General features: G+C 43.8%; 1 protein-coding gene across 5 annotated transcripts in view; it reads left to right on the top strand.

Annotated features, from left to right (window-relative positions):
* Positions 1 to 25,150, top strand: part of PROX1 (prospero homeobox 1) — a 95,640-nt gene extending 70,490 nt beyond the window's left edge. For 3 of the 5 annotated variants that reach the window (XM_029593215.1, XM_029593212.1, XM_029593213.1), the window contains one exon: positions 17,580 to 25,150. In XM_029593215.1, the coding sequence (XP_029449075.1) occupies positions 17,580 to 17,768 (189 nt within the window). In that variant the 3' untranslated portion in view covers positions 17,769 to 25,150. The remainder of the gene's footprint in view (positions 1 to 17,579) is intronic. The other 2 variants (XM_029593214.1, XM_029593216.1) reach the window with 2 other exon arrangements.
* Positions 25,151 to 26,709: the final 1,559 nt, after the last annotated feature.

Here is a 26,709-nt window from a genome sequence, read left to right as displayed (position 1 = left end):
AAATGGCCTATCTTCCCTACCCTTCCACGACAATTTCTCAGCTCTACAATCCCTTATACTCCTTCAGAGATCCCCTGTGCTTATCCCATGCTTTTTTGTCCTTGTCCATATGACTTCTACTGGGAGGCTGTTCCATGCATTCTCTACCCTTTCTGTAAAGAAAGATTGCTCCTGAGTCTATTCCCTTTCACGCTCATCCCACGTCCCCTCATTCCAGAGTCTCCTTTCTGTTGAAATTGTCCTGCCTCCTGTGCATTGATACTTTGGAGGTATGGTAAATATCTTTATTATATACTAGCTGTACCCGGCCATGCGTTGCTGTGGCTCAGTCTGGTTAAATGGAAAAGAAAGAAAAGAGAAAGCGCACGTTTCTAATATGTTTAATTTCACAATGCGCATTTGCTCTGCTCCGGCCGTCCCAACTCCCTCCCCCCCTTCCCCGGCGGTGGATGGACTGGCTCGGCGACTCTTCTACCCTTTCCTCCTCCTGTGTGTAACTGTCTGGCAGTCCCTACTCCCTCCCCCCTTCCCCAGCGGCGGAGGAATGGGCTGAGCCGTTTCTCTGAGCGGCGACTCGTCTGCCCTTTCCTCCTCCCCTCTGTGACACACAGCACGTAGAGCAGAGCTCTCTGGTCCGCACATGCGCGGTAGAGCTGCTCTCTACTGCGCATTTGCGGTCCGTCAGTCAGAGCCCATTTATATTGTAGATAGCGTGTGTTGCTTTAATGTCCAACAGATGGCGCTGTTTTTCCCAAAAAGCATGGTTTTACCTGTCACAGGTGTGACATCTATATAATATAAGTATATAAAAACACGCGCGTATTCGAATGCAACGTTGTATCAAAATTTCAAAGCAATTGGTGAAGAACTTTCGGAGATTTAAGATTTTGAACAAACGAACATTTACATTTTTATTTATATAGATATCTGAGATTGTAAAAAAAAAAAAAAAATTAAACAATTCTTGTATAGTTTATTTAAGGCTATCTTGTATGACTTTAACTACCAGAGTAAGAACATAAGAACATAAGAAATTGCCATGCTGGGTCAGACCAAGGGTCCATCAAGCCCAGCATCCTGTTTCCAACAGAGGCCAAACCAGGCCACAAGAACCTGGCAATTACCCAAACACCAAGAAGATCCCATGCTACTGATGCAATTAATAGCAGTGGCTATTCCCTAAGTATAATTGATTAATAGCCATTAATGGACTTCTCCTCCCAGAACTTATCCAAACCTTTTTTGAACCCATCTACACTAACAGCACTAACCACATCCTCTGGCAATAAATTCCAGAGCTTAATTGTGCGTTGAGTGAGAAAGAATTTTCACTAATGTGATGTCATTAGATGGTCTGCTAGCACCTTGCCCACGTTACTGATTTTGTGATGTTCATCACAACAATGTAGTCAAAGGGTTGGCTGTACTGTAACGCCCCCCCCAAAAAAAAAAAATCCTTTTGTGCTTTCTGGCACTTTTTCCATGGTTGCTCAAAATAGGTACATTTTTAAAAATATGGCTAATAGGCTCACATCAGTGGTGTTCATCTGTGTTTGCATATGTACAGTGAGGTGTTAGGAACCCAGCTTGCAGGAAACCCCACGAGTTGCTGAACTCATTCCCAACACCCCTGAGAGCAACCCAGGACACTATCAACACGCAAAGTGCAGCTTCACGTGCCGCTCTACTGCTCCTGTCCCGGAACCTCCGTAGGCCCGCGCGTGCATATGCTCACATTATGAGGTGAATTTTAAAAACCCTAAGTGCATTAAATAGGAGATGAGCGAAGAAGTCGGGCTCGTGCGCACCAAGTGGATTTTAAAAGCTGCCAAGATACACGTGTATCTCCCGCAGCGCACACATCTCGAAAGTTTTCAAAAAGGGGTGTGGCATGGGCGTTTCGGGGCGTGAATCTAAAATGTGCACGTCCATACTGCTGTGACTCGGTGCGCACTGAAGCCCCTTGTTGTGTAACTTTACTTCTGATATGGATGCCGTGTAAATTAAAATTTAAAGACAGCTAGGTAGATCTGTGGGGTTTTAAGAGTCGGGGCTAGCTGAGGAGGAGAAGGCTATCAAAACAGGGAGATTAGAGGTCCTATCTCTTAACTTGGCAAACTGGGGACAAACTGGTAAAACTGGTAATGGCACTGGGGTATGTCCCTTTTAAAATTCCCTGATTTATGCGATAGAAGTGGGATTTACATGCACATGCGCGTACCCACTTAACATTTGGTGCACATGCACGGCCAGGCTATTTTATAACATGCACATATGCGCATTTATGTTATAAAATGATTGTGTATCTCAGCGCGGGCTAATGTATGCGCGCAAATGTGCACAAGCATGCCAGTTTGAAACTTACCATTCCTCTGGGCCCCATGGCGGGAAACGCTGAGTGGCACCCTCCGATGACATCAGGCCATCCGGCATATATAAGCAAGGCCCTTGCAGCATTATCTCACCTCAGCAACTATTCTCTTGCCTTGCAGTATATGTTGCTTGCGCGTTCCTGGTTCCTGTTCTCCTATATTCCTGAATCCAGCCTTGGCTAATCCAGCCTTGCCTTCCAGCTTTGTCTCATCCAGCCTTGTCTTCCAGCCTTGCCTTCTAGCCTTGCCTCATCCAGCCTTGTCTTGTCCAGTCTTCCTTGACTAGCCTTGTCTTGTCTTATCCATCTTGTCCAAAGTCTTCAGTGTGTCTTCATCCACCCTTGGCCTGGCTCTCCGGATCTTGACCCCTTGATTCCACCTGACCATGATTGCCTTCTGCCTAGACCTGACCCCTTGCCTGGACTTTAATACTCTTACTAACCGCCTGCCCTGACCTTGGCCTGTCTCTGACTCTGTTAGTCTGCTGTCTGCCCTGTCTCCGGTGTGCTTTTGGACTTTAGCTATCGTCACCACCCTAGGGACCCACCTAAGTCCAGCCAGCCACCAGAATCCAAGGACTCAACCTGCGGGGAAGACAGCTGGTGTACAGTAAGTAAAGCTACAGACTGTCCCGCTCAGGGTGCGTTCGCCAGCTGCTGGCTTGTGGGTTCACCCTCGAGGCTGTGTAGACTACGCCACAGCACAAAGGACTCACACACCTGCTACCCTTCACATGAGGCCAATAGTCAAAGCCATTTAGCCAGATAACTTACAAGTTATCCAGTTAAATGGTGAGTTTTGGATATCCCCCTGATTCATTCAAATTTAGCCAAATTAAATAGGAGCATGTTGGGGGGATCCGGGATGAGGAGGAGTTAGCCAAATAGCTTATCTGGCTAACTCCAATATGTGAAACTATCTGAATAAATTATTTGGCTAACTCTAAATGTGCTTTGTGACCAGATAATTTTAGCTTATCTGGCTATTCAAAATAAGTTAGCCAGTTAAGTGAAGCAGCAGTTTTTTAAAAAAAAGGTCAGAGTGGCCCTATTACTGCCTTAGCACCCAAGCTCGAAATACAGGGTCCTGCTAGCTGAGCCTGCAGCTCTCAACCCCAAAACCCCTGAAACTCATTTTTATAAATCTATAGGAATTGTAAAGGACCAGAGCTGGCATCCCCCCAACTTCCCCTGTCCGCTCCCTAGTCCCAACAAATTTGTGTTAAATATGCCCTCCCCGACCCTCTCTCCTCTTGCTACCCCCCACCCCCAAGCCTAACCCTTCCACCCTCCCCGTAACTTTTAAAATTAAGATCTTCAGCCCAGAAAGTGATAGCCTACCAGAACCCAGGCCTGGCACTTCGGTTGTTGCTATGGAGATACACTAGAAGCCTATGCTAGCTTCCAGCTAGCTCCCTAGCAATGCTAGAAGCATCGGGCCTGGGTTGTAGTAGGCTGCTACCATGATGTAGACTGATGTTCGTCATATTAAAGTTTCTAGAAGGAGCATAGTAGGGCAATTTAATATTATTTTTAGATTTATAAAGATGAATTTCGGGGATTAGGGGAGGGGCATTTCAAGCTTGGGAAGGCAGGAGGAGCATTGATAGGCTCAATAGACCTGTAATCGCCTTTTTTATTTAAACTGCTGCTCCACTTAGATGTTAACTTTTCAAAGGGGCGTGAGAGCGCACATATATATATATATATATATATATATATATATATAGGCGGCAATTTTATATCCTGTAGGCACATACGTGCGCATGTTATAAATTAGGGGCCTCGTGTATTTGTGCCCCTTATTTTACAAGTGTGCACGCACAGCTACGTTGTTGCGCCGGAGCTGGACCCTTGGGCCAATGTGGGGTTGACGCTACCCATAGGAGGGATCCTTTGAGTCCTCACCGTCAGCAGACCGAGAGGGCTGATGGATGGAAGTTGGCTGGCGCTTCACCAATACTAGCCCTCGTTCCCCATGGGTTGAGCCTTTGGGTGCCAGGGCCGGCTGGACTTAGGTGGCCTCCGTCAGAGGTCATCGATGGATGGATCGAGGTCAGCCAGAGGCAGCAACTAGTGTAGTGATCAGTCTGTACCAACAAGGCAGAGTCCCCGAGACCCGGGCAGCAATAGGAACGCAGTCTGACAGAGGGCGCCCGAGCAAGAGCAGGCCGAAGCCTGAGTGAACCATGTCCAGGACAAAGGTTGAAGAGGCATCTTGAAGCAAGCTGGGATCAGGGCTGGCGGCAAGTCTGGAAGCAGTGGCAAGCAAGGCTGAGGTCTAAACAAGGAGAGAGTCAAAGGATGGTCAGACGAAGCAGAGGTCCAGGGCTAGAGAGAGGCAACAAAGTAGTCAGGCAATGCAGAGGTCCGGGGCTGGAGAAAGATGCAGAGGTCCGGGGATGGAGAGAGGCAACGGAGTAGTCAGGCGATGCAGAAGTCCGGGACTGGAGAGAGGTACGGAGTTGTCAGGCGATGCAGAGGTCCGGGGGTGGAGAGAGGCAACAGAGTAGTCAGGTGATGCAGATGTCCGGGGCTGGAGACAAACAACGGAGTAGTCAGGCGATGCAGAGGTTTGGGGCTGGAGAGAGGCAATGGAGCAGTCAGGCAATGCAGAGGTCAAACTTTCTTAGCAATCCAAAGGAGAGATGAAGGCACAGGAACTCAGGAACAAGGAAACAGGAACGAAGGCAATCAGGATCAGGAACCAGGAATAGGAGAAGCAACGAGTACTTGACTAGCAAGGGGACCTGTTGCAAAGGCAATTTGAGAGAGCGGAGCCCGGGCTTATATACCGGAGCTCAGCCGACATCATCATCTGGGGCCGCAGCCAGATTCCCGCCGCGGGCCCTATTATAGGATCAGCTAAGCGCACGCCTAGGGAGGGGCGTGGCGCTGGTCGGGATGGCGTCTCTCCACGGGCTATGCAACGAGGATTGACGCGGACCCTCAGGAGCTGTATCAGAGTCGGAGACACCAGGTGCGGCCCGAGGATGGAGCCGGTAGCCCACAGCCAGAGACGAGGGAACAGGTGCTGGATCACTTTGAGAGAGGTGGGGGAACTGAGCTGCGGGTCTGCTGCGGCCGGCGCACATAACAGTACCCCCTCCTCTACGCTCCCCCCCCCTTGGAGGTCTGGGTTTGCCCAGATGGGCACAATGAAATTGGAGGAGGAGTTTTTTATCCAGGATGTTACAGGCTGGCTCCCACGAATTTTCTTCAGGGCTGTAACCCTCCCAGGAAAGGAAATATTCCCACCGGCGGCCCCTACGGCAGTCATCAAGGACTTCGTGGACCTTATAAGTGGTGTTGGTCTTCGCAACCAGCGGAGGAGGTGCAGGAGCCTTTCGTGAAGGCCAGGATAGCACCACAGGTTTTAGGAGTGATACGTGGAATGTATTGTGGATTCCCAATGTAGGCGGCAGCCAGAGTTGGTAGGTTACTGGTCTGACACGACGAATGATTGGAAAAGGTCCAATATACCTTGGTGCAAACCTCTGAAAAGGTATCTTGAGTCGAATATAACAGGTGCTTAATCAGACTTTTTTGGCCAGGAAGGAACTCAGGAGCCGAGCGTCGATGGCTGTCAGCAAATCTCTTGGCCTGGGAAGTGGCTTGGCGTAAGCGGATCCATCTGGTTCCAAAGTGCCTTGAGGGCACCAGCAGTGGCTTGCGCAGCAGAAGGCACTGACAATAAAATGGGTAGTAGTGGTCATGGTTGTTTCCCGTAAACGATGGAAAAGGGCGACGTAACTGTGGCAGCGGCAATGTAGGAGTTGTGGGAGAACTCCACCCAAGGAAGAAGCTCCGACCAATTGTCCTGATGATCGTTTATATATGCGTGGAGGAAGGACTTCAAGGTGCTGTTTGTACACTCGGCTTGTCCATTGGCTTGAGGATGGTATGCTATTGTTAAAGTGATGTTACAAAGGGTGTGTCAATATCTGGTGATGAATTGTGGGCCTCTGTCAGAAACAATGTCGTTGGGTAAGCCGTGTAGTCAGAAGATGTGATGAAAGAACAGGCATGCCAATTCGGGTGCAGATGGTAGGCCTGGTAGTGGAACAAAATGGGACATTTTGGAGAATCTGTCAATTGTAATCCATATGTCCATGTGGCCTTTAGATGGTGGCAAATCCACGATGAAATCCATGGAAAGATGTGTCCACAGTTCTTCGGGAGCTGGAAGTGGCTGGAGTAAATCCCAAGGTCCCCCGAAGCACAAGTGCTGCAGGAATCGACATATGCATTAGCATCAGAGACCATAGTGGGCCACCAGAAGAACCGCTGGAGCAGCGCTAGGGTTTGCACTTGTCCTGGATGGCCGGCAAACTTAGAGTCATGAGCCCACTGGAGGACTCTTTCATGGAGTCAGGGCACCAACAGGATGGGTAGCCAAAAGACAAATGCAGGCTGGTCAATGATATGACCGGGTTCATTGGGTTTGTCTTCAGGTTCAAATGAACCTGATAGCGCATCTGCCCGGAGATTTTTCTCTGCCGGGTGGTAGCGAAGCTCGAAGTTAAATCTGGAAAAGAACAGAGCCCATTGGGCTTGACGGGCATTGAGACATTGGGCTTGGCTCAAGTGTTCCAGATTTTTCTGATCCGTGAACACTGTAAATTTGTGTTGGGCGCTCTCTATCCATCGGCGCCATTCCTCCAAAGCCAGCTTGATGGCGAGTAACTTGCGGTCTCCAATGCTGTAATTTTGTTCTGCAGCAGAGAATTTGCATGAGTAGAAGGAACATGGGACCACAGATCCGGATGCAGAGCGTAGGTTCAGGACCGCCCCCGCTCCAATCACGGAGGTGTCTACCTCAACCAGGAAGGGATGATTAGGGTCCGGATGATGGAGGCAGGATCCAGTTAAGAAAGCCTCTTTGAGGCGATGAAAGGTGGAGATATCCTCAGGGGTCCAGTTGCGGGTGTCCTGACCCTTACGGGTTAAAGCTGTAAGAGGAGCCGCCTACGTAGAGTAGTGCGGTATAAAGTGGCAGTAGTAATTCGTGAATCCTAGAAAACGTTGAAGAGCCTTCAGGCCCACTAGTTGTGGCCAGTCTTAAATTCCTTTTAATTTCACAGGATCCATTGAGAACCCTTGTTGGGAGATTACGTACCCCAGAAAGGGCAAGCTGGATTTTTCAAACAGACACTTGTCTAATTTCGCGAACAGGTGGTTCTCCCAAAGCTGTTGAAGTACCGTACGAACGTCAGTACGGTTCATGGCCAGGTCCTTGGAGAAGATAAGAATGTCATCCAGGTACACCACAACTTTGATATACAAGAGATCCCTGAAGATTTCATTAATCATTTGCTGGAAAACTGCAAGTGCGTTACAAAGGCCGAAGGGCATCACTAAATATTCGTAATGTCCATCTCTGGTATTGAAAGCAGTTTTCCAGGTGTCATCAGGGTGAATATGCACCAAGTTGTAGACTCTGCGCAAGACGAACTTGGTGAAGATAGAAGCTCCGTGTAGCCGATCAAACAATTCAGATATCAAGGGCAGAGGGTACTTGTCCTGGAGAGTGATCACATTCAGACCATGGTAATTGATACATGGTCTTAAAGATCCGTCCTTTTTTGTGATGAAAAAGAACCCTGCGCTAGCAGGAGTGGTAGAGGGGTGAATGAACCCCTTCGCAAGATTCTCCCGGATGTATTCCGTCATGACCTTGGTCTCGGGAAGAGACAGTGGATAAGTACACCCTCGGGGGGGGGGGGGGGCGTAGTTCCAGGCAGAAGATAGATGGGACAATCAAATTTCCGAAGAGGAGGTAGGCGGTCCACTTTCTGCTTCGAGAACACATCTTCGAAGTCCGCATAGGGAGGGTCTGCTGCGGCTGGCATGCGTAACACACGTAATATCTGTTTTCTGCAAGTGAGGAATTGATAGATGCCTGGAAATATTTTTATTTAGACTTAATATCTCCTCCATAGCAGAAGTAAGAAGGAAGGTTACTACAAACTACATTTCTTAAAAAAACTTAAACCCTTGCTCCATTTCAATGACTTTCGTACAGTCCTACAAGCCCTAATTCTATCCAAACTAGACTATTGTAATTCCCTCCTTCTAGACCTCCCTGCATCTACCATCAAACCTCTATAGATGCTACAGAATGCAGCAGCTAGAATACTCACTAACACACGCAGAACAGACCACATCACCCCCATCCTAAAAGACCTTCACTGGCTCCCAATTCTATTCAGAATCCGCTACAAGAGCCTCACTATCTTACATAAGACAATACATAACCGTGACATACACTGGCTCAACGACTCCCTACATTACCACACACCTATCAGACCTACCAATCCGCCTACAATGGTACATTACACACACCCTCCTCAAAACCTCCCCGTCTTACTGCCACACAAGTGAGAGCACTAACTATAGCAGGTCCTACTAACTGGAACTCCATGCCTCCTGAAATGCGCCTGGAGCCTTGCTCTCATAAATTAAAAAAAATACCCTAAAAACCTGGCTCTTTAAACAGGCCTTTCCATAACTCCCTCTTCCCAGCTTCCTCACACATCCTCTCTCCCCTTTGCTCCAAAATTGTATTTATTAATTAGAGTATATTCTTATCAAGTTTTCCAGGTTAACCTGTCCTAACTCATCGCCCGCTTGTTCATTATCTAGATTTGTTCCATATCTCTTCCTTTTAATCTTATATTTATCTCTAAAGTTACCAAGTTTTTTGTACTGTGTTTTCTCAAATTGTTCCATTAAACCGATGTGATGTCCTTCAAATGTCGGTATAAAAAAAAAGTGTCAAATAAATAAATAAATAAGTAGCTTTATGCTCAAATATATCTGGGTGTGCGCCTAGGCACGTAGCTACTTCTGTGCAGATCTCTTGGCCCTGTCCTGGAATGCCCATGCCCCACCCACACTATGCCCACATTCTGACCTTTTTTTTCTAATGTGCAATATTTACACATTGAGACTTGTGTACGCAGGTGGGCAGCTTATAAAATCAGGTGGACATGAACATCTGCTACATGCGCGCCCATCTCCCAATTTTGACGCCCACTCAGCTTTTAAAATTTACCTTTTCTTAGTGTCCAGTTAAATGAACCCAGAACAAGTGGGTTATGCACCTCTACCAGCAGATGGAGACGGAGGAAACTGACATCATGGTATATATACGCCTGCAGTGACATCAACCTGCCAGTATTCTCTGTCCCCAGCAGATGGTGGACATGCATCTCTCTACTGGGGATTGCTTCATTTTGAAAAAGGAGAATTAAGGATATTACATTCATCCCATTCTCCTGCGGTGATACCAAAAGGACCCTCTTCCAGTTGAGGTGGTTTCCATGGTCCTTTAGATGAATGCCTTGGTCCGGTAGCTGGTTTTTCAGCCGGCGTGGACTTAGCTGCTTAAGCGGCTGAAAGGCAGTGGGTGCAGGAAGCTGAGTGCAGCTGTAATGGCAACAGAGCGTTTACATTTTCCAAAGGTAGCTGCACATGTGTGTGCAGTCTCCAAATGGACCACTATTCCCGTGGAAGGAGGAGCAGCCTTGAAGGATGCGCATGATAGAAGAATTGAGACTATCAAGCAAGCATTTGATGCATTGACAATGACCTTGCAGATCGCTCTTGTTGTTCCCTGGTTGCTCGCTCTTGTTTGATTCTCTCCCAGGAGGTCAATGACTCTGGAGTGAACTCCAGGGCAGTTATGGAGTCAGCTGCTGCCTTTTTGGCAGATGTGGGCTGTGATTTGGTCCGCTCATAGGCCAGAAGAGTGGCTTCCATAGTAGCGGCCAGGTATCAGTTATGGCTGAGAAATTGGTTGGCCGATGCAACCTCCAAGGCTAATCTCATCAAATTGCCCTTTAAAGACTCACTGTTATTTGGGAGTGAGTTAAAGAAACTGGCCGGTAAGTGGAGCAAATCTCCGGTTCCTCATTTGCCAGAGGATAAGAAGAAGACACCACGCTCTTTTTACATGAGAGCTTCTACCAGAGGATCCAGGCATTTTCATCCCTATAGAAGAGTGACCCTTCAGAGGACTTGTCCTTTTGCTAGGTCTTGGTCCTTTCATCCCCAACAGCCAAGAAGGGGCGTGGATTTGGGTAGTGGAACCTCCCGACCCTCCTAATGAAGGTTTGCCGACCCACCCCCGGGAACAGGAGATAGGGAGATGCCTCTCTCTCTCTTCTATCAGAGTTGGGTCAAGATCATATTGGATCAATGTGTCCTAGAGAAGGATATGCGCTGGAGTTTTGCAGCATTCCTCAGAACATGTTCATGGTATCTCCCTGCCACTCACCACAGAAGAAGCAAGCAGTGTAAACTACATTGGCAAGTCTCCTCAGTCTGAGGGCTGTGATTCCAGTGCCCCCGTCTCAAGAAAATATGGGTTGATATTCCATTTATTTCATTGTGCCCAAGAAAGAGGGCTCCTTTCATCCCATCCTGGATCTCAAAGGTGTCAACCGTCATCTGCAAATGATGCATTTTTACTTGGAAGCTTTGCCATACAATCAGAGGAATTTCTGACCTCTTTGGATCTGTACAAGGCATATATTCATATTCCCATTCGACTAGAGCATCTACACTTTCTGCAGTTCGCAATTCTGGGACGCCATTATCAGTTTTGGGCCTTGCCCTTTTTGCTGGCCACCACCCCAAGGACTTTTTCCAAGGTAATGATGGTAATGGTGGCAGAATTGAGAAAGGATGGGATCCTCATACACCTGTATTTGGACGACTGGCTGATTTGAGCCAAATCGTTGGAAGAGAGTTGCAGAGTGACTCATAAGGCGATCTCCCTGTTGCAGAAGCTCAGCTGGGTGGTGAACCTGGCCAAGGGCAGTCGCTGCAATACCTCAGGGTTCAGTTCGACATGAAGCAGGGCAAGGTTTTCCTGTCGGAAGTTTGAATTCAGAAGTTGATGACACAACTACGTCTGGTGAACACTCTGCACACAACTGTATGGTCTTACCTGCAAGTACGTGGCCCTGGAAGTGGTCCTGTGGGCAAGGGCATGTATGTGTCCTCTTCAGCGCTCCCTGCTGTCTCGGTGGCACACACAGTCTCAGAACTATTCGATTCAGCTCTTCCTGCTGATGGAAGTCTCCTCCCTACTGCAGTGGTGGCTGCAGGTGGATCATCTAAGGAAAGGAGTTTCCCTAGCACCACCAGACTGGCTAGTACTGCCATAGATGTGATCCTTCTTGGTTGAGGTGCTCACTGTCAGGAGCTTATGGTGCAAGGGCACTGGAATTCAGAGGAGTCTCTCTTGAATATCAATCAGCTGGAAGCCAGGGTGGTCCAATTGGTATGTTTGCAGTTCAGTGACAGGCTGCAGGGTCAGTCGGCTCAGATAATGTTGGACAATGCAATGACTATGGCTTACATCAATCGGCAGGAAGAAACCAAGAGCCAGCAAGTGTCGCTGGAAATAGATCAGCTTATGGAATGGGCAGAAGTGCATCTCCAGATGATCTCAGCCTCACACATAGTAGGAAAAGACATTGTAAGAACAGACTTTCTCAACAGGGAGAGCCTGGACCCAGGAGAATGGGCATTGTCAGTAAAGGCATTTCAGCTGGTTCTGGATCGCTAAACCTGCTGGCGATGTCTCACAAGGCATAAGTTCCGCGATTCTTCAGTTGCAGGAGTGATCCAAAATCATTGGAGAGCAATGCCCTGGTGCTGGAGTGGCTTGAAGACAAGCTGCTGTATGCGTTTCCTCCATGGCCCATGTTGGGCAGATTGATCTGAAGGATAGAGCGACACAGAGGGATGGTGCTCTTGGTTACTCCAGATTGGCCCTGGAGCTGTGGGATACAGATTTGTGGTGGCTCCTGGGGGACTCACCCCTTAGACTTCCAGCACCTGGGAACCTGTTAAGGCACAGTCCTGTTCTTTATAAAGATCCGACTTGGTCTTACGGTATGGACCTTGAGAGGTCTCATTTGCTGAAACGTGGATATTTGGTGGCAGTGATTTCACTTTGCTTAGAGCTAGAAAGTTCTCCACTTCCTTGGCCTATGCATGGGTTTGGCTAGTGTGTGAGGTCTGGTGTGAGAATCGAGGTACTCTTCCTCATTCGGCCAAGATCCTACTCAGTTTGGAATTTTTGCAGGATGGCTTGACTAAAGGTTTGGCTCTTAATTCCTTAAAGGTACAAATAGCAGCTCTCACTTCCTTCAAGGGCCAGGTGAATAGTGGTTCCTTGTCGGCTCATCCTGATGTAAGAACAGAAGAAATTGCGATGCTAGGTCAGACCAAGGGTCCATCAAGTCCAGCATCCTGTTTCCAACTGAGGCCAAACCAGGCCACAAGAACCTGGCAATTACCCAAACACCAAGAAGATCCCATGCTACTGATGCAATTAATAGCAGTGGCTATTCCCTAAGTAAACTTGATTATTAGCAGTTAATGGACTTCTCCAAGAATTTATCCAAACCTTTTTTGAACCCAGCTATACTAACAGCACTAACCACATCCTCTGGCAACAAATTCCAGAGCTTAATTGTGCGTTGAGTGAAAAAGAATTTTCTCCGATTAGTCTTAAAAGTGCTACTTGCTAACTTCATGGAATGTCCCCTAGTCCTTCTATTATCCGAAAGTGTAAATAACTGATTCACATCTTCTCGTTCAAGACCTCTCATGATCTTAAAGACCTCTATTATATCCCCCCTCAGCCGTCTCTTCTCCAAGCTGAACAGCCCTAATCTCTTCAGCCTTTCCTCATATGGGAGCTGTTCCATCCCCTTTATTATTTTGGTTGCCTCTCTCTGTACCTTCTCCATCGCAGCTATATCTTTTTTGAGATGCGGCGACCAGAATTGTACACAGTATTCAAGGTGCGGTCTCACCATGGAGCGATACAGAGGCATTATGACATTTTCCATTTTATTAACCATTCCCTTCCTAATAATTCCTATGTAGCCCTTTTCATGAAAGTTGTGAAACATCTTCGTCCTCCCTTATGGTTTACAGTACCCGTATGGAGTCTTAACTTGGTCTTGGATTTCGTAGCAGGACCTACATTTAGACTGATGCATAACCAGTCCTTTCGGTTACTGACCTTGGAAACGATGTTTCTTGTGACAATTTACATAGAAACATAGAAACATAGAAATGACGGCAGAAGAAGACCAAATGGCCCATCCAGTCTGCCCAGCAAGCTTCACACATTTTTTCTCTCATACTTATCTGTTTCTCTTAGCTCTTGGTTCTATTTCCCTTCCACCCCCACCTTTAATGTAGAGAGCAGTGATGGAGCTGCATCCAAGTGAAATATCTAGCTTGATTAGTTAGGGGTAGTAGCCGCCGCAATAAGCAAGCTACACCCATGCTTATTTGTTTTACCCAGACTATGTTATACAGCCCTTATCGGTTGTTTTTCTTCTCCCCTGCCAATAAGCAAGCTTCTCCCCTGCCAATAAGCAAGCTACACCCATGCTTATTTGTTTTACCCAGACTATGTTATACAGCCCTTATTGGTTGTTTTTCTTCTCCCCTGCCGTTGAAGCAGGGAGCTATGCTGGATATGCGTGAAGTATCAGTCTTCTCCCATGCTGTTGAAGCAGAAAGCCATGCTGGATATGCATCGAAAGTGAAGTATCAGGCACATTTGGTTTGGGGTAGTAACCGCCGTAACAAGCCAGCTACTCCCCGCTTTGTGAGTGCGAATCCTTTTTTCTTCTCCCCTGCCGTTGAAGCTATGCTGGATATGCGTGAAGCATAAGCTTTTCTTTTCCCCTGCTGTTGAAGCAGAGAGCTATGCTGGAAATGCGTGATGTATCAGTCTTTCTCCCATGCCGTTGAAGCAGATAGCCATGCTGGATATGCATCGAAAGTGAAGTATCAGGCACATTTGGTTTGGGGTAGTAACCGCCGTAACAAGCCAGCTACTCCCCGCTTTGTGAGTGCGAACCCTCTTTTCTTCTCCCCTGCTGTTGAAGCAGAGAGCTCTGCTGGATGTGTGAAGTATCAGTTTTTCTTCTCCCCTGCCGTTGAAGCAGAGAACTATGCTGTATATGCATTGAAAGTGAAGTATCAGGCGTGAAGAATTTCCAAGTTGCAGAACTTGTCTTGCCGGGAGCCATTCTTCCAGGTGACTCCAGGGGCGATACAGCTGTGTGCTGTTCCTTCCTTTTTGCCGAAAGTGGTCACTGAATTTCACTTGAATCAGTCCATTTTCCTGCCATCTCTGGACAGAGAGACAGTTGTAGAGGAGTATCTTCTGTTGTGACCCTTGGATGTCAAGAAACATATTGTCCGGTATCAGGAGGTTACTAAGCCTTTACGGAAAACAGATCGCCTGTTTGTCCTTCATGGTGGTACTAAACAAAGAGAGCTGGCTTTGCAGGCTACAATAGCTCGCTGATTAAGGAGGTAGTCATGGCAGTATACCTTGTGCTGACAAGGAGTGCACTGTTAACCCGCCACTGGACGCGCGTTTTCTCTTACCCCTTATTTAGTAAGGGACCGAAAACGTGTGTCTAATCCGCCAAACCTAATAGCGCCCGCAACATGCAAATGCATGTTGATGGCCCTATTAGGTATTCCCGCACGATACAGAAAGTAAAATGTGCAGCCAAGCTGCACATTTTACTTTCAGAAATTAGCGCCTACCCAAAGGTAGGCGCTAATTTCTTCGGATACTGGGAAAGTGCACAGAAAAGCAGTAAAAACTGCTTTTCTGTGCACCCTCCGACTTAATATCAAGGCGATATTAAGTCGGAGGTCCCGAAACTTTCCAAAAGTAAAAAATAAAAATAAAAAAAAAATTTGAAGTCGGCCGGCAGCTGGCCCACCACTATGGAACTCAATCCCCTTAGAATTACGACAGGAACCATGTCTTCCAACCTTCAGAAAAAGACTTAAAACATGGCTGTTCAAGAAAGCCTTTCCGGACCCTTACTGGTTCTCCTACACCAAATACAGAAAGACTGATCATCATCCATTAAACTAATATAGACATCAACAACCACCGCAAGGTTTTACTTCTTGTTAAACTTCTTCTATCATCCTTTACTCCCAGTTAGAATCATACCTGTTTTTTTTGTAACTTCTTTTTCCGAGCACTTGTTATAATTTGTTATAAGTTGTAATGTATACGCTCTAGTTATAGTTATGTATTGCTCACCCCTTGTTTTATGTAAACCGACATGATACGAACTCCGTGAATGCCGGTATAGAAAAAAACACAAATAAATAAATAAATAAAAACCGGACGCTCAATTTTGTCGGTGTCCGGTTTCCGAGCCCATAGCTGTCAGCGGGCTCGAGAACCGATGCCGGCAAAATTGAGCGTCGGCTGTCAAACCCGCTGACAGCCGCCGCTCCGGTCCAAAAGGAGGTGCTAGGGACGTGCTAGTGTCCCTAGCATCTCCTTTTGCCCGTTTTTACCGCCGGGCCTCATTTAAATACAGAATTGCGCGCACAGGAGAGTGGCCTGTGCGCGCCGGTAGAGTGGGCATTTGCCCGCTCTCCCACAGACTTTACTGAATCGGCCCATTAATTAGCTATAATCTTTTGAATATAGCAAGTTAAGCTAAAATTATCTGGCCAAAAAGGGCCGGATAACTTTATACCTAACCAGTAATATTCAAAAGATATCCAGCTAGGTTTAAAGTTATCCAGCAAAAGTAGCCAGATAACTTCAATCGGGGATATTCAGTGAGACCTTTATCCCACTGAATATCCAGGGCAAATTATCCAGCTAAATGGAGCCAGATAACGTCCACTCGCCAGCTTACTGAATATTGGGCCCAGTCTGTCTGTGTGATTCGAGACTCATGACCATAGCTTATACCAGACAAGTCTATGGGATACTAGCGCATGTGAATTATTCTATAGAGATAAATACGTAAGGTGAATTTTAAAAGCCTGGCGAGCGCCAAAACCAGCAGATATGTGCCCAGGTCAGGCCGATGCGCGCCAAGAGGATTTTAAAAGCAGCCCATGTATGCGCATATCTCCTGCTACGCACACAAATGAAAAGTTCTGAAAAAGGGATGGGGCGTGTGTATGGTCTTGCGTGCCAGGATCCCTTTGCCATGTAACTTTACTTCCTCTATGGATGGCTTGTAAGTTGTAAAACAAAAAAAGAACTAAACACACCAGCGGGGTTGTACGGGTCAGGGCTGACAGGGGAGAAGGGAGGCCATTAAACTAGGTGGGTTTGGAATTCTTATTCCTTACCTGGGTGAACTGGGAACAAACAGGTAAAACTCGTAATGGCGTCGGCATGCGTGTGTTTTTAAAATCCTCCCGCTTATGCAGTAAAAGCAGCATTTGTGCACGATTGTGCGCGTTTAGGCTATTTTATGACATGCGCACATATACGCATGTATGTTATAAAATGGCCGCGTCCCTGGGCATGGGCCGACAAACATGTGTGCATGAGCACCCGCCCGCCTGTTTAAAAGTTACCGTGTGCGTGTGTGTGTGTGTGTGTGTGTGTATGAATGCTAAGGGCCAGATATACTAAGCATTTTCCCCTTAGACACAGAATGGGAAAATCCTTTTAGTACATCTGGCCTTAAACAGGGGTTAATATTCAGGGATAAGAGTTTGAGGTTTACAAAGCCTGTTTAGGCATTTTGGGAATTATTGATTTTTAATTTAAAAAGTGTCAGTCCTATTGCTTATTACAAAGTTGTATTTTCTCAAGTGAGACTGATGTCACGGCACCATACAGCAGACCGCGATGTTCACAATGTGTATGTGTGTGTATACACCCAAGTCTATGAGATATTAGAGCATGTGCATTATTCCTTGGAGCTAGGTATATGTAGTGTGTATGTGTACATCTATAACTATATAGATGTAGATAATATAGACTCAAACATATACTTAGCTCCATAACATAATGCAATTCCTTTCCTATCCCATAGACTTGTGTGTGTGTGTGTATGGATATATCTCCACCTTGCACGCGCAGTTTCTTATGCTATATGACTGTGAACAGCATTCTTATCAAACAATGGATTTTTTTATTTTATTTTTTTTTTAGCAAGCTTCAGCCGACAGACCTTGAAAAGCTATGAAGTAAGCAAGTGTGCATAAAAAGTTCTCTTCTAGCACTATAAATAAATCCTTTACATGCAGGAATAGAAGTCTTCCATATTTAGAAGCTGCGGGCACCAGATGAGAAAGCGAGCTGAATTCCCTTTGAAGAAGCAGGCACCTGAAACTGAAAACTTTTACTAATGCCATTGTCTCCTTGTATCAGCAGGTTCCAGAGAGATTCCTGGAAGTGGCTCAGATCACGTTACGAGAGTTTTTCAATGCCATTATCGCAGGCAAAGATGTTGATCCTTCCTGGAAGAAGGCCATATACAAGGTCATCTGTAAACTGGACAGTGAAGTCCCTGAGGTTTTTAAATCCCCAAACTGCCTACAAGAGCTTCTTCATGAGTAGAGATTTCCGCGGTTGTTTTGTGAATGTATGGAAAATGGCAGCCCTATTTCAGTGCCCGAATGATGCGTGTCTATATTGTAATTTCATATATATGTATATAGTGCATATATACATATATGCATATGAAATCTTGCGTGTAATCCTTGTTGGATCCAATTTATTGTTTGTTCTGTTGTTCTGGTCAGTTATTTTGGAGGGGGTGTAAGTTATTTTCTTTCAAATTGATTTTTGCCCCAGGGCCCTTGACATTTTGGATAGTAAGGGCCAGATGAACTAAGCATTTTTCCTTTAGACACAGAATGGAAAAATTGCTTCAGTACTTGTGGCCCTAAACGGGGTTAATTTTCAGGGATAAGAGTTTGAAGCATACAAATCCTGTCTTAGGAATTTAGGGCATTAAATTTTTTTTTTGTTGTTTTGTCAGACCTATTGCTTACTACAAAGTTTTATTTTCTAAAGTGGGACTGATGTCATGGCACAGTACGGCAGACCGACCGGGCCTTTAGATTAACAGTACATTTAAAAAAAAATGTAAAAACATCCTTTTTGGTACTTATTTAATAAAAGAGGTGCCAAAACAGAGCTAGCGTCTCCAAATGTTTTCCCCGTACAGTGGGTGCCCGCCACTAGCAATGGAAATCCCCAGTTTCCTACTACGACAAAGCAATTTTGCACAAGAAAAAGTACTCTGCCTACAGGGTGCGGCCAGTAATTTAAGCATCATATTGTAGCAAGTTATTACAATTTTGTAAATATATATCTATATCTGTATCTATATAGATATGTATACACAGACATACATATGTGCATCAGCTTATTAAAGAAGGTATTTTACTCTCCACAGAGAAAGACAGAATAAATAAAGTTTATTGTTTTGTTGTTGCATGCAAGTCATATATTTACATGGAACTTGCATCTCAGATTTGAAGGTGGTGTATTTTCTTCCAGCAAAATACAGATTGTTGTCTGTTTCACATGAAATCATTTTTCCTTTTTTAAATTGGTTCTTACCCTGTTAACTATGATGGAACAAGAAACTGACCCCAAATCAGAGATCTTACTGGGCCTCCAACATGCATTGATCTTTTTCTGTTTTTGTTTTTGTTTGTTTTTTGTTTTGTTTTTTTTAAAGTAAGATGCACTCATAGAAGTTTTGCCTTGTAATAAGTGGAAAAGGGGATAAAACAAATCATATATAATCTCTGTGATCAGAGATGTAGCTACGCCTCTCTTCTGAAACAGAAACTAGTGTTGACCAAATTTTTAGCAGCCCTGTGTGCGTGAAAGCTTGATTCAGGTGCAAAAATGTGTGCTACTGTTACAGGAAAAATGCCAGAGAGCAAGCTGCTGAATTTCTGGGCTTTCCTGCCTAAGGCTCTCTTTTCATATTTTGTATTTTTAAACAGATTTTCTGTAGTAACCAGTAAATTTGCTGTGTTTTGTTTTTTTTATTATTATTATTATTATTATTATTATTTTGCTTCCTTGCTTGGTTGACTTTTCCCTCCTCCCCCCTTTGTTTGATCTTGTACCACTACATATTTACCATTTCTTTCTGATTCATTTTGTATGGACGCAGTAAGAATTTATTATCCCAAATAGTTCCCTGCCCGGGCTAAATTGATCCGCACAACTTGCACGATTAGCAAAGTGAAATATTTATGGCCGTCTGGAACATCATTTCCATTTCCTTAACTTTCTTATTAGAAAATAAATGCATTTTGACTTTGAGAGAGTGATAGTTTACCCATATAACTGTAGCTGACCTGATCACTGCAGCTTTCCTTCATTTACAAATACTGCTGAGAGGCAGAAGTGTCTGAAACCAGTTGTCAGCAGAAAGCCTTAAAAACCTGCTGACTTCAAATTAAACAGCACAGTCCTAGGATGCCCTGTCATTCTGCTCGAGCATGAGCAGAATCCAGGGAGTTTATACGGACAATGCAGACATGTAGCATGGGATGGAGTGTCAAAAGGAAAGCAAATCTTGTCCATCTTAGAGTATCGGGATAGTGACACATCTATGCACAGGTGTACCTGTGTCTCTATGTGTGTTTTTATTTTCCATAATTAGCAATTCTTGCAAACAGTCCCAACTACTAACGATAGCAAGAAAAAAAAGTTGTGGTGGGTTCAGTTCTTTATAGTCAGCTACATACTGAAAACGTTGGCAAGAACGTCACCTTCTAATATAATTAGCATTTCACTGAGAGCATATATGGAGTAGACTCGAGTTATCCGATGTAGGTCACCCATAAGGGTGGGGGGTGGGGGGGGGGGGGTGGGATGAAATACACGCGCACTTCCCTAAAGGCACAAACTTTGCCGTATAAAAGGGGTATTCCAAAGGATGCCGTGGGTGTGAATTAGATATGCACGCCTACTTCCGTATTTTCAAAAGGGGCATGCGGAGACAGCATGCCACTAATCCCCCTTCACTTTACACCTGTATTTCACTGCTCATTAATGTGCACGTGCATATATTTATATAACAACCTGATTTTCAGACTCTGTGTAGGGCAGGGTCCCTTACATGTGAAATCAACTTGCTCTGTATGGGTTTTGCAGTCTGCGTGTTAACTTTGCAGTCGGGACCCTTTCTGACAGCTTTATCCCTATGTACAGAGCAAAGTACTGCGTTAGTTACTTCTAAAATGCACCAGAGACTGCCCCTCTGAAAATTCGGGTAAAGTGCCCAGGTTAAAACTGCCCATGCAGTTTGCATCTGCTCTTCCGCCATGGACAGCTGAAAATGTCATGTGCACACGCTATTTTCCTCGCCAATTTAAGAACACTCTAAGGAACTGCCCCTTTTTCATGTGGCTAAGAGTCCACAAGTTGCGAGTCATGCTCCCAGGAGGGCAATTTTTAAATGTCAATTTTCCTGTTTAAAGGGCTTTGAAAATTGCTATCCATACGTAAACACATGGGGGTCATTTTTTCAAAAAACCTCAATGCTTGGCTAAAAGGTGAAGTTTAAAAGCCCAACACACTCCAAAATTAGGGGATGCGCAAATATATGGAGCTGGTGCGTGCCGAGTGGATTTTAAAAGCCACCCGGATACACTCGTGTGTCCCGCAGCATGCACATTTCAGAACTTCTCAAAAGGGGCGGGGCATAGATGGTAGGTGGACGGTTCAAGCCTTTAACCAGAAATTTGCCCGTAAATACTTACACAACCCAACACGTTCTGAGGTCCCCTGATGCATAACTTTACTTCTATGGATGGCATGCAAAAAAAAAATATATATATACAAGCCATTTCAGAGGGCTGTAAAGGGTCTTGGGTAACTGGGTGGTATACAGACTATCAAACCAGGGGAGTCTGGAGGACCTAGCTAGTAACTGGGTGAACTGGAGAGAAAATGGTAAAACGGCAATGGCTTCACTGTGCATCCCTTTTAAAATTTCCCACTTATACGATAGAAGTGGCTTTTGCATATACAGGCGAGTATACACTTAAAAGTGGGCGCACTTGTGTGTGCAGCCAGGTTATTTTATAAATTGCATGCATATATGCGTGCATGTTATAAAATAGCCGCGTCCCTAGGCGTGGGTTGATGAACGCACAAATATGTGCATCCGTGAGCCAGTTTGAAAATACAACATTTAGGGGGCGGTGGGGGTCATTTTCATGTGAAAGTAGCATACAGCATAGCAATTTTTTAAAAAGTCCATTTATACGCATAAAACCTTTTGAAAATTCATTGTTATTTGAAAGGAGTTATGCAGGTAAAAATAGCAATTTTCAAAAGCTCATTTCTGTATGTAAAATCCATTTATGATTGTAAATCCTTATGAAAATTGCCTCTTACATTTTCAGTCAAAAATGTCCCTGAATGTAGGCGCGTAAATCTTAAACTCGTACTGGTGAATTTTCAAAGAGTTTCTCATGTAAATGTAACATACTTTCGTAGCAAGTTTCAAAAGCCATTTTCCTGTGTAAGTGCATTTACACATGCAAATCCCAGTTTTAAGCACGTAAATCCTTTTGAAATTTACCACCTTAAGTTTTGCCACCTAACTTTTTATTCACTCCAGCCCCATAGCTAACTGCCCACTTTTTAGGAACATAAATTTAGGCACCCAGTGAAAATAAGTGACTAAGTTTAGAAGCCTAGCTTTAGCCAGTTTTCAAAGGTGCTGATTTAGGTGTCTAATTCCCAAAGTTACTTATACCATTCAAAAACTGACCCTATTATTACTATATAATACTATAACTATTACAGATGTGATAACGGCCATTAATTCTGCTTTTTTTTTCCTTTTTGCTCTGACATTATGATTAAAGTAGCCTAAGAGTGAAAGTGTTCTCGGATCCTACAAATTCTTGCACCTATGCAGTTATTGCTGACAAAATCTCCATAATAAATTAGGCATAGGAAAGATTAAGTGTAGGAATTTCATCATAAACCAACACTTCCGCTCCTAGATTTGATCTTATAAAGTGGTATTGTATGGGATGATTCACTGCATTATAGCCATATTGCCTTTGTGCCTCTCATTACATCTAAAAAAAATAAATAATAAGGATACTTTTATTAAATTTGAAGTAGAATTGAAACACCTTTTTGACTGAATTCATTTCACTGGCTACAAGGTAGAAAAGCACCCTTTGTAGCATAAAAAAAAAACCAATGTTTACACAGGAGAAAGAAGTTTAACATCTATGCGGGAATCCCGTGTCACCATTCTTTTACTGCTGTTTCAGATTTATATTTTGCATATAAACGAGCATATAGTCTGTGCCTAGACCTTAAAATACACCAGCGGAAGGGTATAATTCCTTCACAATACCAGTTTGTCCCACAAGTACAATGGTCCTTGTGCCTTCTGTGGCTTACAATTTAATCTTTAAAAAGAAACATTTTTTTTTCAATTATTACAGTTACAATAAATGCTAGAAATTTTTTTTTAGCTGTTTACCATAATGTCAATTTAGCTATGCATATCTGTGTCTTTTTAAAACAAAACTGGAAAATATGTTTTTTGAAGAAGATGACTTTTTAGAACAGTTTGATAAACGCAAAATTATTTTTTTCCTGAATTGAGCAGCAATCAAGATTTGAAAATTCTTATAGAGGCCAATTTTTTTTGTAACTGTGGTGCAAATGTTATGTTTGTTAGCTTAATGAAAAGTAGTATTAGAAGCAATATTTCATACAGTGTGTATATGTATGTATGTGTATGTATATGTATATATATATATATATATACACATACATACATACACATACCTAAAATAAAAATAGAGAGATGCATATGTGTGAAGTGGAAAGCTTATCTAAATCAAGAGCCTATTTTAGACATTTTATTCTGTTTTGTGACGATTCTGTTTGCAGTCACAAAAACGTTAATTCTTACTGTGTCTCTGGCTATTTAATGCGAATGTTTCACAGTAATGGTAAAGATGTCAGGATTATAATCGTTATTTAAGGAAGGGTTCACCCATGTATTCCCGAGGTTTGTTTTACGCCTCACGAGTATTATATCTCTGAAAGTGTTTTTAAGTTTGCAGAATTCTTTTTTTTGTTGTTGTTGTTGTTGTTGTTGCTTTATTACTGTACCGGGTATATGGGTGGATCTCCGAAGCTGAGGGGAACTTTTATAAAGCAATGTAAATATTCAACTTTATTGCTGATCTTGCATAAGGCAGGAGGTTTTCAGAATTGCATTCTGAAACCGTCTGTTGAATTTGTAAGGAGCAATAGCTGTACATACATACTTGAAAGCATTCTTGAGAATCCAGCTTTCTACTTTTTAAGAAAGTAAATGTGGTCTTTTATTCAGCATCAAACGTAAAGCTCTGTAAAATGACAGATTTTTTTTTCTTCTTTTTTTCCTGTGAACACGATATAACAAAATAGCAACATGCCTTTTTTTTTTTTCCTTCTCTTGAGATCATATGACTGAAAGAAAGGGGATAGATTTTCTGGCTTTCGAATAGAATATTTTTCACCAGCAGTACAGAAAAAGTCATGAAATGGAACACGGTTTACAAACCCACCCCGAGAAACAAAATAAACTCTGTACATGAATACTCAAGGCAGAACCACTTTTGCGATGTACGTTATCCGTAGAGAGCGTTCATTGATGTTAATGAGTGTATATTTTTTTTCCCTTCTGGTTTCACCTGTGTATTTGCGAATGTCATCCTGCATTGTTTTCAGAAAGCTCCCCTTAAAAGAACTTTGTAACTGGTTTTTATGTGTAAAACAGTTACTGTATTGCACTTAAATGTTCAAGGGAATGCAGTTCTTCTTTCCCGTAGAACTGGTTGTGAACCATCTATAAACTGAAGCTAAAAAAATAAAAAATAATAAAATTGCTCATATTTACGAGCCGGGATTAAAAAAAACAAAACAAAAAAATGCTGTTTAACCTTTGCGTCTTCTCAGAAATTTCTAACGGGGAAGCACGCAAGACGCTAGATGTCATAACTTTTCTGGTGTCTTCATCTGAGCCGGTCGCCTCGCCCAGCTTCCTACCGTCACAGGTGCACAAAAGTGCGTAAGATGAGTGGAAACGCACAGAAGGATTTTTGCTGACATTTGTACTTTAAAAAATTGATTTAGACCGCCACTGCAGTACCCAGAATTATCATAAGATAATAACCTTGTCACACCAACAGCCTCGCAAAAGGGCATTTCAGTCCAGTGTTAAAGTCTCCTGGTGTTGTGTGCAAGAGTCAAAGGTTAAAGTTTAAAACCGATATTATTGTCCCAGCGGCTACCCATGTGTATATAATAACAAACGTGACAAAACACACTGCCTTTATATTATTTAGCAATATGTTGTAAATAGCATTATTATGCTCTTTTTTTTTTGTAATAAAGACCTTTTAATTTGAATATAGTCAATAACTGAATCGATAAATCAATTTTGATTTTTTTTTTCTCTTTTCTAGCTAGAGGCAATTTCAACTGTGGAGTTTTGTTGTTGTTGTTGTTGTTGTCTGTTCTGAAGACTTTGCATAATTTATTGGTTTAATTTATCCTAATTTATTTGATGAAGGTGTACAATTTTGTATTACCAAGGATGTACTGTAATATTAATTGATATGATAAAACAATAAGATGCCCTGTGTCCAGATAAGGAAAAGAAAGGTGCAGTAGACAATTGATTTTGAAAATTCTAGCTTGGCAGCTACGAAATTGAAATGCAAACAAAAAAACTGAGGGGGAGGAGGGGGGTTATTTTGTGTGTTTTAAGCTTTTGTATACTCTCCAGACTTTTACCTTTTTTTTTTTTTTTTTTGCTTTGTACCACTTAAAGAATTCAGTAGTTCAATTGCCTTGTGTGCCTTCCATCTTCTCTGAACTGAATGTATGTGCAGTATATATGCAAGCTTGTGCAAAATAAAATATAAATTACAAGCTCATTGGCGTTTGCCTGTATTTATTTATTTTCTGAAAGTGAGACTGGAGTCGATCAACGTAGGCAGCTGGGACGCTCTCGGCGCCGCTTCTATCTGCCCGCCCTCTTCTCCCCCAAATAGCACGCACGCAGTCACTCATAGGGTGGATTTAAATAAAGGCCGCAGTTCATTATCAACATCATTAATAACAACCCAAGCCCAAACAATGTCTTCAGCACCCTAAAGGCTCCTTGTCACCCAGATTCTGCTGCCACGGCCCAGCAGTTCACTGCCTTCAGCCCACCAAGGCTTCTGGCTCCCCTCCCCCTCCCCCGCCACTTGCCACATCAGTGACCTCCCTGTCACAAAGCTCCCTGCGTAGCGATGCCCCGGCTATATTCCTTCATGACAGCTCCAACAGCATCAACCATAAACAAATCAATACATTTGAATTAACCTGGACTCGGCTTGCCCCATAACTGTTACTAAATAAATAAATAAATAAATAAATAAATAAAGCACTCCATATTTACAGTCGTAACACAGAAATCAGGAATGAGGGAAGGGATGGTGGGAGATGCCACCCAGCCAAGAGGAACAAGGAAGTCAGTGGGAGGCTCTAAACCTTCAGCCTAAAAAAAAAACAGCAGGAAAACACCCACAACTGCCCACCTACCCCACGCGAGAGGCGTCCAACCAGGGGCTGCACCCGCCCCCTTGCTTGAAATAAAATCTCCACAACGATCTCTGGCCCAGGAGAGGAAAAGGGGAGAGAGGGGAGCAGCCCGACGACTGGCAATCCTCAGCTCCCATCTGCCCGGCCACTCCCCCTCCCTCCCTGATGGGTTCAAGGGAGAATACCTTGAACCCATCAGGGAGGTTTTCTGGGAGGGCAGCCTGGTCTGCAACAATGTGAATGACTTCGCCCTCCCAGCCTTAAACTTACTGTCATTATATGTTGGTTAAAACTGGAACACTGCCTGATGCTTAATCAAAGTTACAGATTATGAAACTTGCCCATCAGCAACAGTATTTTATGTAACTGACGGCTGGCTCGTCATTAATTAGCATTGGCCAGTTGTATTCTAGCATGTTTTCTTCAGTATTTACTATTCATTTCCTCTAATCTGTTACCAGATTTGTTAAATTTTTAGGTACATGCCCATCACAATACCAATAGCATTAATGGCAGTTATGCATCAGTATTACGGATAGAAGATTGTCTTCAATGTAAAATAATTTGAGTTTTTTTAAACAACTATATGAAAAATATATTTTCTACTCAGACAGTCTTCTTCAGTTCCATTAATTATACAAAATGAAAGTCAGTTTTCCAGTCACTTAAAAGGTAAGAGGGAGGCTACACATGGCCCATTGAACAACACCTTCATTCTACATAGGAACATATGATTGATGGCAGATAAAGTCTTCCCAGGCGAGATTGGTTCACTTTGGGTAGATATGCCTATAAAGTCCCATATTCAAAAACCAACACCCACTCCCCCCTCTCCCTCATGTCTTTTACCTGACCTCTCAACCCTTTTCCTATTGCTGCTTTCTATATCTGTCCCAAGCATGCTCAA

Source organism: Rhinatrema bivittatum, chromosome 3 (genome assembly GCF_901001135.1).
Source record: "Rhinatrema bivittatum chromosome 3, aRhiBiv1.1, whole genome shotgun sequence".
Classification (NCBI taxonomy): Eukaryota; Metazoa; Chordata; class Amphibia; order Gymnophiona; family Rhinatrematidae; genus Rhinatrema; species Rhinatrema bivittatum.
This window is presented reverse-complemented; position numbering and strand designations above follow the sequence as displayed.